Below are 17,878 nucleotides of genomic sequence, written 5' to 3'. Positions count from 1 at the left end.
GTTTCAGCCTAAAACTGATGCAAGTTGTGCTTGTTATTGGGCGTGTTGGGTATAAGTTGAAGATTTTGAAGTACAAAGAATGGAGCAGAGCCCAAGAAAAGAAGCATATGGAGTCCCGCTAGCATGAGTTGACCTAGAGAAATTTCACTGGCAGTACAATGAGAATGGGAGCTGTCGCCGCTTAGTGTTTTCCTGTTGGATTTAATGCATCTTTCACCTTCTACCTGGGCTGCTCTCAAAGTCACATTGTCCTAGCATTTTGGGGATCACTATCACTGGAAATACTTAGGCCACAAAGAGTTTTATTGAATGGTAGAATTATTTGTGGTTACATTTGGATTTAACCTAACGTGGATTTGAATCCCTGTTCTCTTCTTACTGTCTTATATGACCTAGGCAAATTCCCCTTTGAAGCCTCATGAGTTTGGGTCAGTAAACTTCCACATGGCTTTTGCCAAGAACAAATGAGTTAATGGCTGTAAACCACCCAATATTTAGTGAATACTCAATTTTAGCTTAGATTTTCCTGAGGGCCTGATGTGTAAGATAGAGGGCTTCAAATATATTTTCCTATGTGGTATACTTTCCAAGAAAATGTACTTCATCTTTTGTTTTTGGTTATTTTTGTCCAGCTTAATAAGTTTATTGGTTGCTACCTTAAACTGGCAATGGATAATAATTTACATTGTTCAGGTGAAAAGAATGATGTGATGGGGGAGGGGGATAGGTAAGTAGGTAGGAGTCCAACAACCCTCCTTTCTCAGCTGGACTGCAGTGTGTTCTGAACACACTGCTCTAAATTTCCTGAGCTGTCAAAATGTCAGCCTTCCTCAGAAGTTTATGCAAGACAGCTTGATTCAGTATCTGATTACTTTTTGGTTCCTAAGGATAATCGTAGATGGTGGTTATATTTTTTGTTTATATAGGCAGAAATCTCAGTCTGTAAATAGTGCCTCTGGACTGTGATTATGATATAAAAATGCTCTCTGCTTTACAGAGTAAAGCAATTTGCTTTGACTTCTATTGACATTGCAGCTGAACTGGCCTTATTCACTTTGTAGTTGAATTGCTACAGCCTTCCATTGACCTTGTAAGTAAGTAGCAGAGGTGGTTCCTGGAGTTGTAACCTAATGCCTGTTAGCTGCTGCTGTAATGTTATAATGGGGTCTGTGTTTTATGTCATGCGATTAGAATACAGGTGATTTCCTCATCAGCGTTTCCTAGCATACAGTTTTGGCACGTCTTAGCCATTCGGTAGCTTTTCAGGCAGGCGTTATGCTTAATTTTTAATATCTTCAGACAGTAGAAATAAAATCTGCTTTATAATTGTATGGCAATTTCATGACATCTTTTCATGCCTTACTGTGACAGTTTAACTTATAGTTTAGGAGTTGACTTCTCTCTTATTCAGTTTTCTGGGGGGGGATGCATATCTATGTGTGCTTTTGTTTTTTGGACTTTGGGGACTGGGGGTGGGAGGTTATTTCATTGAGAGTCACATTTCCCTTTCCTAGATATGATTTCAGATAAAGAAATTATATTACCCAAGGGAATTATTCTTAGCTAGCCACTGACTGTCATTAACCTGCATGTTATTTAGCTTTATCATGGTTCCCATTATGGTTTGTCTTGTTTGATGAGGCCAAATGAAATGAGAGGAACTGGGACATCTTGCCCTACCGCCCCCAGCATGACATTGCTTTAACTTGCAGCAGAGCTGAGAATTGGGGTCAGTGGGACTTTAGGAACCTTTCCTTCCACTTGGCAATTATAACTGGTCTCTCAGTGCACCTTTCACTGCTGAGAAATACAATTAGCGTTCTTTCCTTAATGGGCAGTTGGCAGGGTTAATTTCTTACACCCCCCCTCCCCTTTGTTTCCCTAATGGAAGATTTTCTGACCAAAGAATCTAAACTGTTTTCTCTTCATAGTCATTTACTACCTACTGCTCTGTGGACAGCAAAGAAGAATTCCCTTTGAATGGAAGGGTTGGATTTGGTTTTTTTAAAGAAAGATACCCAATTACATTAGCAATTTTAAAAGTTCAATTTTAAAGTCAAACGTTGAGTCTCCTAACCTATCTTTATTATTCTAATTAAAGAAAGGAATTGCCTGTGTGTGTGTGTGTGTGTGTGTGTACGTACAAACTAATGTACAAGATAATATGATAGAACTCTTTTGGCTTATGTTTTTAGAAGGATAAGAATAAATATCTGGCCTGAAAAATATATCAGCTTACCTTTTGTCTTGCTTTGGATTCCTCTTTTTTTTGGGGGGGTGACTTCTTTTTCTCTCTATAGACCTTATCTGTATACAATAATGCAAGTTCTCTCAATTCCTTGGCCATTTTAGTTGAAGTAGACTAGCATATGGAAAGCTATGAAGGCAGTGCTGGGTTTTCTTTGGCTGGTTAGGTGTTAGTGGGGTTTGGGATCTGATCCTGACCCTTCTCAGCCATGCTGCTCACAGACTTTTCTGTTGTGAGTCATTCCGTGTGTATACTGCAGCTTCTAGTTCGAGAAGCGCATAGGACTCCATGAGGTTCTGGGTGAGTATCTAAGTATGCTATGAAGAAACAGGCCTGTTCACTTTTTTGTTTTTTTACTAGCCAAAGAGTGGGCTACTTGGACAAAACTAGTCTTAGATAATCCAGCTAGGCAGGACAGGCTGTCTTTGTATGTTGTTGGAATGTAGCCTTTTCCTGTTTTCCTGGGTCTCAATAAATTTGGGTATCTGGTCACACTGGTATCTGCAGGCCAGTAAATATGGGGATGCTAGCGCTAAGGACCAGATGCAAGAACAAAATACTGGACAGAACTGTAATCCTCCCTTTGGAGCAGTAGTGAGGGATAAGCTGTTGTGCAAGTCATGCTCCTTTACTTAGCATTGGAACCCTTGAATGTTTAATTGACTAGAACAGTCTCACCCAGTAATTTGAAAGCAAGAAGACATTATGATGTACTTCTAAGACTTAGGTAGGAAGAGTGAGGCTACGGAGGACTCAAGTGTTCTTGAGTGTCCTTGTTAAAAAGTAGAATGCTCTCCTAGATGGGTTAGTGTTCCAGTGCGGTATGACAGTTCTATGATGTCTCATTTCTCATGAGTTAAGTAGTATACTTTGACTTGTATTAACTGCATTTCAGGGACCAGCACCGCTTAGTCCATGCTACTTTTCCTGTACACAGGGTCATTAAAGAATGGATGGTAGCTATGTCCTTTGATCTCTATCAACCTTAAACTGCCACCGTTGGCACCCATCCCATCTGTTATGTTGGCCTTATGAACATTGGTGGGCGAATGTTTTCCTTCTACTGTTTCATATGTTGAAGCGTCTCACCAGCTCCTAGACAGATTTAGCTTTATTTATAGAGGTCACTTCCATATTTATTGTTCAGCATCAGGTTTTATATACAACATCAAGTCCAATTGCATATTGAGCAGGGGGAGGGAAAACATAAATTTTGGTTTATTCTAATTTACACTAGTCAGTGCAGCATTAGAAACTAGTTTTTGACATGATGAAATATAGCAATTCTGACTTTATTTTAGCAGAGTAGCAGTTACGTCAGAGTGTCTTTGAAATGAGTTTGGGAGTACTGTTCTTGATGGTAGGCACCCTTCTCCTTTTCAGTATGCTGTGTGTCCTGGGTGACCTTAGGAAGAAAGACCACTATGCCTCGAAGGAGATTTTATTGATGTCATAATATCTGCCACATGATGGAAACTAGGGCAGCCTAAATATTTTCTGCTTAGTTCAAAGGTTATATTTTGAACAGGCTTATATAAGTTAGAAAACAAACAAAACTCTCCTCTTCCTGTGGCATTTCATCAGCCTCTTCCCATTTCAGCCTCTTCCCACCACTTTCATTCCCACAGCTATTAGTCTGTCTACGACTGTGACTTGTACCCAGACATGTTCTCCTTGAGGATAGCCTTTCTCAGTTCCCTACATGCTGTGCCCTCTTCAGCTTCAGACATTAAGCCTCAGTTTTTGGTGCTTGAGTCTTCCTTGGACGTAGCATCATGAGAACAGACACACCAAGTGGGCGAAGAAGAAATTGAAATACTCTAAGCAAGACATTATTGGTTATTATTGGGCAGCCCTGTTTAAAAGATAGAAAATGCAGAATGACAGGAGGATAATTATAGTGCAGAATGACAGGAGAATGAATCCAGGCACAAGGGGAGGAGGGGGCTAAGGTAAATGTCACCACATCAGCTTTTTTGCCCCCTGCTGGGGAAAGAATCTACCTAGTTTTGCCTGAAGCCACCCTCAAAAGTAAACTAGGTCATGTTTAGCCTTGAGATTTATTTCTTTGTACTCAGGTAGTGAGTTTTTATACGTCTGGTCACATTTTCTAGTCGATTTTCACTGTGATTTTGGAGATTTTTTCCCCCAGAAAGTGTTAATACCAATCGATAATAAAAATGATAGTTAAGAATATTAGCTTTTCACTTGATGGAATAGCCTGTGTACACTAATCATAGTATACAAGTAATCCCTGTTGAGTGAGCACACTAAAATATAAAAGAAATCAAATATATTTTAGTAAATTCTAGTTTTGAGAGTTTTCCCTCACTACATGTAATGTGAATATTTAAACAGTCATGATGACCCTTTGACTGTCACTATTTAGGGAAATTGTCTGTTTAAATATGGCATAGAAAATGTTCTGAATCTTGTTTCCTAATCAATATTTTAGAGCTATAAAGTTTTCTTTGGTACTGTTGTGCCATGTTTCACAAATTTTGACATGAAATGTCTTTATCGTCGAGTTCTAAATCTTTCTTAATTTCCATTATGATTTTCTTTTTAACCATATTTAGCTTACTAGCATATTGAAATGGTAAAATCTATCCTTTCGTTTACTAAGTTCTAAATATTTTGTAATTTTGGTCTGAGAAGAGAGGATGTGTAATATCCATCCTTCAAAACATTTCCTTAAGAATTCTTCGGCGGTCCAGTGGTTAAGACTCTGCACTTTCACTGCTGAGGGCCCAGGTTTGAGCCCTGATCGGGGAACTAAGATCTCACAAGCCTCATGGTGTGGCCAAAAAAATAAAATAAAATAAAATCCTTAAAAAAACATTTGTTTTGAAGAATATTTATCCTCTGTTATTTCAAGGTGTGTGTGTCTCTAAAAAAATAGAGTAGCTTTGTATTGTTGATTACAGATATTTCTCTCTCTCCCTGCCTGATATAGCACTGTCTGAGAGGAGTGTGTTAAAGTCTCCAATAATGATAGTTGATTTTTCTGTTTTTCCTTACAGTTCTATATATTGCTTGAGGCTGTATCATTAGGTGCTTACTCCATCATCTTGTCCTTTTATCAGTATAAAATGACCCTCTTTATCTCTCATGTAGTTTATTAAGATCGTTGTGTACTTTGATTTATATTTGCCTAGTATAGCTTGATTTTTTTGAATTTCCAGCCTTGCTTTGTCTTTTTGTTGTAAGCATGTTTCTTGTAGTCAACATATTATTGAATTTGGAAGATATATTTGGAGAATCACTGTCTTTTAATTGATGAGTTTAATCCATTTATGTATATTATGATTACCATTATGTTAGGATTTCTGTCATTTTATAATTTTTATTTAATAATGAATTTTGATACCTTTTTGTTTTCTTTCCTCCTTTCTCTTTACAAAAGCAAATGTTCTGCTGTTTCTGATAATGTATATCCTGTTTTTGTTTCTAAGGTGGTTGCCTTATTTTGAGATTTATAAGCTTATTTATCTGTTGGCTTCTTAAACTCAACTATGTTTCTGCCTCCATCTCTAATAAGATAAATATCCAATGGACTCTCATTTCCTTTTTGGGCTACCCACCCCCCACTATATTGATATTTTCTAGATTCTAGGTTCTGGATCATTTTGGTTATTTTTTCCCCCGTTTCTTTTGTCCTAGAGTTTTTAGAAGACAATGATAGACATTGAAAATCTCATATTGCTTCTTTTATTTAAATACTTGAAAACTGTGTTTTGGGAGTGTTATCATTATAGTTCTTTATGTGGCAAACCTTGGGTGTTTTTAAAGTCTAATATGTTTATTACACCCTCAGTGAATTTGATAGGCAGTTTGGCAGTTTGAATATACAGTTCTGTGCTCAAAATTCTTGTCCTTCAATACTTTAAAAATGTTACTTCAATATTGTTCTGAATTCAGTTTTGCTGTTGAGAACTCTGATGTCACTCTGGGTCTTTTTAAAAAATATGGTCTGTTCTTTCTGTCAGGATGCTTTTTATTTTTTTTCTTTGTATTTGATATTCTCAAAGTTTGCAATACGGTATCTTAGGTGCAGTATTTTCTTTATTTGTCTGTTTGGTACTCTGAGTCCTTTAGATTGAGGTCTTTGAAATTCTTTAATTTTGAGGAATTGGTCATTATTTCTTTAAATATTTCTTCCTCTCAATATACTTCTTTTTCTGGGACCTGAATGTTGGCAGTTTCACTTCTCTTTTGGGTTACAAATCTCTAAATTGCTGAATTTCTGTTGTTGTTGAGTTTACTATCCTAGTTTTCTTTATGTTCTTAGAAACTGTAGGTATAAGTCCCTCGGGAAGGAGGATTGTGTGTGTGTGTGTACCTGTCGTCGGGACGACTTAGAGCCTCCTTCTCTTCCTTCTTTCGTCTACTCCCTCTCCGGCTCTTGACCACTGTGCTCACCAGGTTGAACCAGGTGCTTTGGTTCAGAACCAGCTATTATTCCTGTACGTAACTCTCAGCCCGGGGAGGGGAGTGGGTGGGCTTATCAAATCTACTTTCCAGGCAAGTGGGAAACTTGGTCACAGATTTTGGGCCTCCATTTAGTGTGGAGTGTCTCCCAACCCCTAGTTCCACATGGGGAGGACCTGGTTCTACCCCTGAACCATGCCTGGTGTATTGTAGGTATATTGACCTAAGGATACCACAGGATTTAAATGTCTGTTGGTTCTGCTGGTTTGGATGAGTCGTGGAGCTGGTAGACTTTGGCTTGTACTCCCGCTGACTTCTGAAACTATTTCCTTTCTGTTTCTGTTTCACAGAGATGTGAAACAAGTTTTCAAGTGCAAATTTATTTTAAAAGTCATTTCATTGCTGTTGTTGTTGGGCATATGTGAGAGGAGAGGTGGGTTTCCATTTAAAATTTCATGGCCATCTTGACTGGAAATTTCCTGATTGGCCTTTTCTGTAAAAGTGTTACTGTGTTGTTACAAGTACAGTTACTTTGTTCTGCACTTATAACAATAAATCTTTCTTTGATCCTAGTGACTAGCTAGTTGATATTTAGAAGAATCTAAGATTATTCTGACGGGAAGCATATTTCTGTGCCAGTGGAACCACAGAGAGAGTCTGCTGTTGTCTTCTATTTAGCCAAATATGTAACTGCGGAGTTTGTCAGAAGTTTAACTAATTCATTAGATCTTCTTCTCTTCTCTTCTCTTCTCTTCCCTTCTCTTCTCTTCTCTCTTTCTTTTCTTTTTTTTTTTTCCTTTTTCTTTATTCTCTTCTGTCCCCTTTCTTTTTCTTTCTTTCTTCTAATTCATAAGCCAGGATATTTGAGAGAGGGGAGCATGGACCAGCCTTATGAGTGGAGACAGTTCATCTCTGATGAATAACAGAAACCTCCTATGGTTTCAGCTCATACTCAAACATTCTAGGCTGAGTAGAAAACAGCAGGTAATGGATTCAAAGGGAACCATCTCTGACATCATAACAGTTAGGAAGTTTATTTGAGAGATGGACAAAGAAGAAATGAATGAAATGGGAGGGAAAACTCTAAGCCTCGTTCCCTCCAACAGCGGTTCTGTTTAAGTGAAATGAGCAGAAGGTGAGTGGAGAGAAGCACTTATCATCAGAACAAGAAAGTTCAACTATCTAGAGTAAAAGTTGATCAGCATATTAAAATATAGGAGATAGGGCTTCCCTGGTGGTGCAGTGGTTAAGTCTCCCTGCCCATGCAGGAGACATGGGTTCAAGCCCTCATCTGGGAAGATCCCACATGCCACAGAGCAACTAAGCCCGTGTACCACAACTACTGAGCCTGCGCGCCTAGAGCCCGTTCTCCGCAACAAGAGAAGCCACCACAGTGAGAAGCCCGTGCACCGCAATGAAAAGTAGCCCCTGCTCGCCACAACTAGAGAGAAGCCTGTGCACGGCAACGGAGACCCAGTGCAGCCATAAATAAATAAATAGATAGATAGATAGATAGATACATAGATAGATAGATAGATAGATAGATAAACATCCTGTGTATTGTTAACTGCGGTAGAATTATCAAGTTCTTTTTCCCTCTTCCTGCTCAGTTTTCTGCCAGTCATTGAAGATCGCTTTAGTCTTTTCATGAAAACAAAACACATGTGCATGTACTCAGGGTCATAAAGAAATCAGACTAAATAGTGAAATCCAGTAGCTGACATGAAAGGCATGTCCTTGTGAATACTTTTTTGGTCCCTTTTTTATGTGAATCTATGTCTGGGCCGGAAACCTAAATACTTGTAAGATAACACTTCTCTCTGTTTACCGTAGTAGCAGCAATAACCACCACCACCACCGTCAGTAAGGAGAAGGCTGCTCCTTACACTGAAGTTCCTCCAGGGTTCTCTTCCATTTCTACATCTTCTCCTTGGCCCTCTCCATCCAGTGCTATGACTTCAACTCAACCCACATGCCTCTCAATAAAATCATCCCAGATCTCTCTCCAGGGCTCTGGGGCTGTATAACCAGCTCTCCTTTGGACATCTTCCCCTCCATCTCTTACCCCCTTGAACCCAACATGTCTACAGCTGGTCTTATTATCTCCCACATGCAACTTGCTTCTTGTTTTTCATGCCCTATTTCAATGGATAATTCTACATTCACCCGGTTACCTAAAGCAAGAACTTGAGGGTCATGGTAGGTTCCTCTTTCACCCTTCACCTCCATTCACAGAGGTCCGATGACTGTAATACCTGAATATCTCTTGAATCTGTATCACTTCCTTGTTTAAGTCCTGCAATAACGCCTGTAGCACAAATCCAGATGCCTTAGTGAGATATAAAACTCGACACCCTACCACCTTCTGCTGTGCTGGCTTTACCTGACTGTCTTCTGCACCTTTGGGTTAGAGGCTGATTCTTCACCTTTGTAACTTGGCATCTGCAGTGTGCCTTAGTATATAAGTAGAACCTCAGTAAATTGATGAAAGAGGGTGAGAGATGTTTGTGGCTTGAAAGGAGAGAGGACGATTATCAGAAGCTACATGCAGATTTTCTAACAGTACTTTGAGATTTGTAGATTTGTTTCCTTCTTAATTCCTAGAGGCATTGGCTTTTCAATTTCATGATCTTTTCTGTGGCAGTGAGTCCACAGCCAGTATTTTCTGAAGCCTCCTGATTTGCCTGGCACTGCATTATGTTCTCTAAGGATTACCAAGATGAGACATGGTCTCCACCCTCAAAAGATGCATAACGGGGCTTCCCTGTTGGCGCAGTGGTTGAGAGTCTGCCTGCCGATGCAGGGGACATGGGTTCGTGCCCCAGTCCGGGAAGATCACACATGCCGTGGAGCGGCTAGGCCCGTGAGCCATGGCCACTGAGCCTGCGCATCCGGAGCCTGTGCTCTGCAACGGGAGAGGCCACAACAGTGAGAGGCCTGCGTACTGCAAAAAAATTAAAAAAAAAAAAGATGCATAACGGAGGTGGGGAGCTAAAATCAGGTCATGAAAGCATTGACAGTGTAATGTAAACTTGACTTCTGCTTGCCTGCCGTCGTCAGAAAGGAGAACAAGCAGAAAAGGTGGTTGGCAAGAGATTATGGAGGAGGTGGGAATTAAGCTGGGTGTTGTGAGGAATGTGGTAGTTGTATTCTAGTGAGTTTCTAGTGAGTTTCTAGTATTCTAGTGAGTTTCTCATCTTGGAGTCTGTTCATCACAAAAGCCCTTCAGCACCACTTTTGTTCGCGTACTCGGATCAACCCTGTTACTCGCAGGTGATGAGTCTGGAGATGCCTGTTGAAGGGTAGCACCTAGGGAAAGTGGTTGTGTGACTCTCTGGAGAAATGAAAGGTGAAAAATGACGAGGGTGTCGGACTGTAGTTCTCAAGTACAAATTAGTTTCATAGGATTTAAAATCTTTATTCCTGATATTGTCAAACATAGAATTTTTTAAAGCTTTATTATTTTCCTACTAGTTAAAAGGAAGTCATTTAATTTTGGTCAACTAAAATTTTAGACTATTTAACCTTTACGTGCCTGATATTAGTGTTTCCTCAAATGCAGTGATTCTCAAGTAGATAAGCTCATTCCTGAACAGTGAGAGAGAGAGGAATTTTGTGCACGTGGAAAGCAGGCTGAGAGATCTCTTCGTGTGATCACTTTGTGTAAACCTATGCCCTTGTATCAATATTCTTGTCACTTGAGGGCTCAGATTGCTGCTGTTTGGCAGGAAGGAAGGGAGAAATCCTCTTACTAGCACGTGATTTAATATGTTGAGTGACAGTTTGTGCTGTGTCAGTCTGCTTAGGGACAGGATTGGAGGCGGTGATGATGAGCTAGTGTATATGGTTGTGAGAACCTTTCAGGTATCTTTTGAAAGGAACCTTAGACCCTTGGGCTCCACTTCCCCAAAGCAGCTTCTCATTGACACGTTTCTCCTTGTAGGAGTGAGTCAGGGAATAGCTGGGCCCAGACTCTCACTTGCTGCTTTGCTGTGTCAGGCCCTGCCCCAGAGACAGGGCCTGCAGCCCAGAGAGCAGAGGACCAACATCCAGTCTCCTGCAGCCAGGAAGCTGCTAGCATGTGACCCACTCTGGAGGTTATCTTGTCCTGCTGCAGAGCTGGTCATATTTTGCAACTTCTAGCCAAGCCCTGAATTGGCAGCTGTCATGCAGGTAAACGTTCAGGAGTTTACGTTAGACTCTGTGCTGGGGTTACATAGGAGACCTTCTTAGTTTTGAAGGGAGTTGTTGCCCAGGATGACTGAACAACACACAGAAGGGTCCTGGAAGGCTGGAGCTCCCGGTCTCATTTACAGGAAAGAACTGGATGGATTGAGCTATCCAGGCACAGGAGGAGAGGCAGCCTTTGTTTCAAAGTGGACTGTATCCCAGGACGAAAATCAATCCAAAAGAAATCATAGAGATCTATCCGTGGGTTTGGGTTCATTTGCCTGAAAATGAGCCCTTCTTTTTGGGGCTGAATTCTTCCAGTTAGCTAAATACGTTTGTGGTGAAAGGCAGTAGAAAAAGGATCTTCGCTGAAAGAGGAAGCATATGGTCTTCTGGGCTGTGTGTTTGTGAATGGAGAGAGAGCAAGGCTTTGTGGAGCCACTTTGCCCAGGGAGAAGACCTCCTCACAGAGATCACATTCACCTCTCACCCCGTTGTTTCTCTCTCCCTGACCATGCACTTAGGAAAGAAAAAGCTCAGAAAACTCCCTCACCGCAGTCTTCTGCACAGGATCATGCATCCCCCTAGCTGCTTCTATAAGGGGTGCCTTCTTCCAGCCATCACCACCCCCTCTCATTCCTCCTGGCCTGAATTCTGCTTTTCCAGATCTCCACTTCTAAGATTCTTTTAGCCTTAGTTGTAAGCTAGGTCAGAGTTAAGTAAGAATTATTTTATACAGTCAATTTTCAAGATTAGTATCTTGGGAGCGAGCTTCATCAGAGCCCAGGATTGCTCTTGTGCTCCATGATTAGCAGAATTGAAATCCATCTAAGATGGTTTTCCGAGGGCACGTTCCTCGCTGTTCCTGGTGTTCATACACCCTCTATTTCCGGGACTTGGGACTGAGGAAATATGAAGGTTTAATCAGCTGGAAGCTGTTTGTGGCTGGGGTGTGACCCTCTCCATTGTGTGTCATCTGCCATGGCAGTTTGTTGAGCAACTCTTGTGACCCAGCATTTATAAAATCAAGGCCAAGCCAGTGCTGTCTTAATAGAAAGTTGCTGCCCCGGAGCAGTTACAACTTAATGGGGACTGTGACTTTGGCTGAAGGGTCCAAGCTTCAGTGCGGGCTGTTCAGATGTGTTGATGGCAGCTGGAGACCAGTCGAGGGACACGGCTGCTCTTCTGAGCTTTTCTACCTTCTGCATTTCCCACCCAAGCCCATCATGTGTACAGATGATACAAACGCATTTCACAGAATGGTCCTTCGTGAACGAATAAATCATGCAATCTGTTTAAGAAATGCATTTTCGTTTGGGTTTAAAGTCATCCGCTGCAGTCACTGCAGGGGTCTGGTTCTTGTAGAACATCCTCCCTAATGTTCACCGGGAAATGGAAGTTTCTCTGTGTCCGGGATTTAATAAATTGGGCTATTAAATTGTAATCCAAGACACCAGCTCAGAAGATAAGGTCCCTTTCAAGTTGTTGAATTTGTTATGACTGGGTGGTGATTGGCAGTGGCTTAAAGGGCCATCATGTGACTAGAAAATTAGAGGCTGGACCCTGCAGGACTGGTGCACTGCTCTGGATTGTTTTCGAGGTTATCACTGATTTATGACTGTGCTCCTTAGAGACCAGGAAGTCATTGTGGCCGCCATTAAGGCTTTCATCTTCCGTTTGATCTGATTTTGATTATTGTTTTTTCTTGTGGGGAAAACACTCCTCACTTTGTATTATCTATAATTTATTTTAAGCATCTTTGGTTAAAATTAAAAACAGAAAAAAACACACCAAAATCCCTAAAGCCAGGGCACCAAAATACTCTCAGGCTGCATTGTAAATGTAATTTTGGATATAATTTGATTGACTAATCAAGTGATACCATGTAGTTATTGGTGGAGTTTTTTTTTTCTCCTCTGAGTATTTGAAAGTTGATGGCTTTTTCTCCTCCCCAGGTGACCGTCCCAATCTTCCTAAGGAGGACACTCCTCTCAGCAGCCTGGACTCATTTTTCTCCCCATCTCCCATGGCTGCCGCTGCCCATGGGCCCCCTGGACCAGACAAAAACCACCTTCTTGCAGATGGGGGTACCTTTGGGGACTGGGCATCCACTGCGTAAGTAGCCGTGCTTTTCTGTTTGGTGCTGAGGGAAGCAGGGCCCTGAAATGAAAGTGGCTCTTCATTTTGAAGTTTATGTGGCAGGTCGATACTGAAGCCGTTAGATCTCAAGACCTTTGTTCTCTAATTAGTGGGGCTGCCAAAAGGAGAAGGGTCCATAAAACAAGGCCTTTCTTTAATAGGGTGTCTGTGTTCCCAGTATGGAAGGGGTGGGCAGGTGCTATTTCAAATCTGTTTTAAGTTCAATTCATGGCAGTTTGGGGTTGCACGAAGGAAGTTTGTTATTGTCCTGCTCGGGATGTTTTCTCGCTAGTTATTGCAAACTTTTAGAAAGATGCAAATGCATGCATTGTGATCAGTGGGCTTTCAAGGCTTTCTACTGGATGATATCTTAGTTATATGAATTTTTGCAAGCTTTATGCTAGTGTCCTGCTCTGTTTACTCCATAGCACCCTGCATAATTGACAATTGATGGATGAAATACCTGATCTTAGTTTCTCAGTTTGGTTGAGTGCCAACTATGAGCAGATCAGCTCAGGTGTATTAGGACAAATAATACCAATACAAACAAAATACCATGGACCTGGTTTGACTACATGAGGGTTTGTCTTTCTCTCCTTCCTGAGGCTGTGGAGTAAATGCAGGGTGGTGGTGGTACGGAGCATCAGATTTCAAACAGATGCTCAGAAAAGGAAAAAAAAAAAAAAAAAAAAGAACTCTGCTAATAATTACATGACATTACTTGGTTAGTCAGTCAAATGACATCCAAAAATACATCTATAATTCAGCCTGAGAGTATTTGGGTGTCCTGTCTTTAAAGTTAAAAAAAAAAATGTTTTCAAAAACTCAGAGTTGCTTAAAATAAGTCATAGATAATGATGTCATTCTACTGGGCCTTCTTGGGACTTTAAATGGAATTGGAGAGTGTTTCTCACATCACTTGGCTTTTTATAGTTACTGCTGGATTCACATGAACTCATTATGAACTTATTAAGTATTACAAGAGGCTGGGAGAAGTTTGGTATGCTAAAATTTGGGGGTGACCTGAAGACTTTGAAAATCTAACCGAAAATCCAAGTGGAACTCAAAATATGGGTACGCGTTCTCCAGATGAGATTTTTTTCCCCTCAACCTTGTCCTGTATGTATATTTAAATCCTGAAGACTGTGTATTGTGGATTTAAACCACAGAGTACTCAAACAGGCCTATCATTTTTACTATTCTTTTTTCAAAATAAAAATACTCTTTCACTTTTGTGCCACAAGCAACAGTGACAGTGGTAACATAGGAACCCAGCCTCTGCAGTGCCGGGCACTGTGGCAGTGGAATTTGGGGTATGTGTGTGTGCACGCGTGTGTGTTTTAAAGCACAAACCAGGTCTCTAATTATTCCTGTCAGTAAGTGTCTGTCACAGTCAGTGGAGAGCATTCTAGTCAGTGCTTCTTACTCCACAGTGGTTCTGTGGAGAAGTGACATTCCAAGCCACGATGCAGGCAGTGCTCAGCTCACAGCACGTCCATGGCTGAAACATGAAGAGCTTGATAGTTTTGGTCATAAATCAGATGAGGAGTGAATCCCCCCAGCTTCCTATTCATACACATTTTAAAATGTCATGGAAAGCACTCCAACCTTTGAGAGGCCCGAAAGGGAGGGGGCCAAAGAAGTAGTTGAAACAAGTCTGGAAAGGAGATTTTTGTTATAATGGAGACTTCCTGCTACTTGAAGAGCTTGATTTTTTGTTTTCTGGGCACTGGATAAAACGCATCTCTCTCTTACATATATATAATAGAATTCCTGTGTATCTTTTAAAGGACTTACTTGTAAGCATATCTCAGTGCAGATTTCTCATGAAGTCGGGGAGTGCCTCTCACACTTGAGGACAATGAGGACCCCCTGCAGGGCTTTTGCAGCCCAAGGTGCTGGGCCCACACCATAGTGACGCTTAGGATTGGGGAGAGCCTGAAAATGCGTATTTCTAACGTTTTCCCCGATGATGTTTGGCAAACCCTGACATAGACTCCTGTCCGCCCCTCCCCGCATGGTTCTAGGCATGTGCTGATGTAAACAGCTTCTCTGAGGAGTGTAGTTAGGAGAAGTGACAGTGCTTCCTTCTTTTTTCTTTCCTTTTGTCTCCTTTCCCCTCTCCCCTCCCCTCCCCTCCCTTCATCTCCTCTCCCCTCCCCTCCCTCCCCTCCCCTCCCCCCTCCCCTCCCTCCCCTCCTCTCCCCTCCCTTCATCTCCTCTCCCCTCCCCTCCCTTCATCTCCTCTCCCCTCCCCTCCTCTCCCCTCCTCTCCCTCCCTTCATCTCCTCTCCCCTCCCCTCCCCTCCCTCCCCTCCTCTCCCTTCATCTCCTCTCCCCTCCCCTCCCTTCCCCTCCCTCCCCTCCCTCCCCTCCCCCTCCCTCTCCTCTCCCCTCCCCTCCCTTCATCTCCTCTCCCCTCCCCTCCCTCCCCTCCCCCTCCCTCTCCTCTCCCCTCCCCTCCCCTCCCTTCATCTCCTCTCCCCTCCCCTCCCTCCCCTCCCCCTCCCTCTCCCCTCCCCTCCCTCCCCTCCCCCTCCCTCTCCTCTCCCCTCCCCTCCCTTCATCTCCTCTCCCCTCCCCTCCCTTCATCTCCTCTCCCCTCCCCCCTCCCCTCCCTTCATCTCCCTGCCCCTTCCTTCATCTCCCCTCCCTTCATCTCCTCTCCCCTCCCCGCCCCTCCCCTCCCCTCCCTTCATCTCCCCTCCCTTCCCTTCATTTCCCCTCCCCTCCCTTTATCTCCCCTCTTCCCTTCATCTCCCCTCCCCTCCCCTCCCTTTATCTCCCCTCTCTTCCCTTCATCTCCCCTCCCCTCCCCTCCCTCCCCTTCCTCCCCTTCCTCCCCTCCCCTCCCCTCCCTCCCTCCCCCCCCTCCCTCCCTCCCCTCCCCTCCCCTCCCCTCCTCTCTCTTCCTAGGATTGTGTGTTTGTTGTCTTCAAGCAGCCCTTGGGTGCCCCCTGCAAACTTTGATTCCCTCTGCCTGAAATGTCTGTCTCCCTTCCTTTCTGCTCAAGACAATCTTGACCTGTCTTGAGGATCTCATTTAGTTCTCACTTTCAGGTAGCCTTCTCTAGGGCTCTAGTCTACTGGAGGGTTTGGACTAATCCCTTCCTCTGTCTATACCCAATACGTGATGTTAGAAAACGATCCCCTTCTAGTACTAGTTAGTACTTACCTTTTATTGTTATTTGATAGTAGTATATGTGTGCGTCTATCTAGGTATCTACATCAGTGTCTCCATCTGCCTGCCTGCTTATCTATCAATCTTATTCAGTTTGGGCTGCTGTAACCAAAATACTTTGATTGAGTGGCTTATGAAGAGCGGGAATTTATTTCCCACAGTTTAGGAGGCTGGATGTCCAAGGTCAGGGTGTCAGCCTGGCTGGGTTGAAGTGGGAGGCTGCTTCCAGTGTACAGACTACTCACTTCTCACGTATCCTCACATGGTGGAGAGCAGAGAGCGGAAGCAGGCTGTCTCGTGGATCTTAGAAGGACACTGATCCCATTCATGAGCATTCCACTCTCATTGCACCCTAATTTTCTCCCAAAGGCCCCACCTCCTAACACCATCCCATGGGAGGGGGTAGGGTTTCAACATGCAAATTTGGGGGGGGTCACAAACATTAGATGCATAACACTATCCAATCTTTCCCTCACTCCAAGATCGATCATAAAATTATTTTTTTAATGGATTTAATTAATTAATTAATTTATGGCTGCATTGGGTCTTCATTGCTGTGCACAGACTTTCTCTAGTTGCAGCGAGTGGGAGCTACTCCTTGTCATGGTGTGTGGGCTTCTCATTAAGGTGGCTTCTCTTGTTGTGGAGCACGGGCTCTAGGCGCATGGGCTTCAGTAGTTATGGCCCGCAGGCTCAGTAGTTGTGGCACGCGGGCTTCAGTAGTTGTGGTTCACGGGCTCTAGAGCGCAGGCTCAGTGGTTGTGGCACATGAGCTTAGTTGCTCCATGGCATGTGGGATCTTCCCGGAGCAGGGCTTGAACCTGTGTCCCCCGCATTGGCAGGCGGATTCTTAACCACTGTACCACCCTTGATCATAAAATTCTTGATGACAAAATTGGGTCTCATACTCTTTGAACTTTTTAGTGATATTGACATAGTTATTAATAAATATTTTATTACCCATTTAAATTATTATGCATTTATAAAAATGCTTTTCTTTTGGAAGTCTTATTTCTTTCTGTGTATCATTGAATGTCTCTTAGGCAATTTAAAACTCTTTGGGAATTTCACAGAATTAATCTTACCATTTTCTCTTTATAGCATTTTTCTTTATTTCCTTAGCACTTATAAATTTAGTTTTCATTGTGTGTGCTTTTCTTTTTGTTTCTTTTTTTTTAAAATCCATCATCTCTGTATACCAGCTTTACAGTATTGATTATAGTAGGATCTGAGTAAATCTGATTAAGAGCCCTTTTAATAAAACCGAAGTTGCTGTGTAGTCATTAAAACTCTTCTCAGAGCCTTAAAAAGGAGGCACTGCCTGGACTGCTTGGTTTTAATCCAGAGTGGTGACTCTCTGTTCCAAAACTTACACTTGCCTTATCTTCGGTCCTGAAAAATGAAGCCCAAATGTATGTAGATCACATAGGACCCCAGTAGCTCTATTGTACAGAAATGCCATGACCCCAGCTACCAGAAGGCAAATTTATGCAGGAAAACCTACAGCAGCTGATATTCTGTTATAGGCAGTGTGTAAATACAGCTGTTGTCTCTGACAGGTAGAAAACAATCCAGCAGAATTGGATTTCTTAGGTTTCTGCTGATGTTTATGACTTGTGGGTATTATTCATTGCAGTCAATCAATCTGTGGCTATTCCTTACCTGTACACTCAAGTAAGGTGATGGGTGACTTCATTGCCAGTAAAGAA

General features: G+C 42.4%; 1 protein-coding gene across 2 annotated transcripts in view; it reads left to right on the top strand.

Moving 5' to 3' along the window:
- ARHGAP10 (Rho GTPase activating protein 10) overlaps nucleotides 1-17,878 on the top strand; it is a 337,729-nt gene that overhangs the window by 297,648 nt on the left and 22,203 nt on the right. For both annotated transcript variants that reach the window (XM_082605670.1, XM_082605669.1), the window contains one exon: nucleotides 12,805-12,964. In XM_082605670.1, the coding sequence (XP_082461796.1) occupies nucleotides 12,805-12,964 (160 nt within the window). The remainder of the gene's footprint in view (nucleotides 1-12,804; nucleotides 12,965-17,878) is intronic.

Source organism: Mesoplodon mirus (genome assembly GCF_964341445.2).
Source record: "Mesoplodon mirus genome assembly, chromosome: 2".
NCBI classification, from domain to species: Eukaryota; Metazoa; Chordata; class Mammalia; order Artiodactyla; family Ziphiidae; genus Mesoplodon; species Mesoplodon mirus.
Note: the sequence above shows the minus strand (reverse complement) of the source record. Positions and strands in the feature narration are given on the sequence as shown.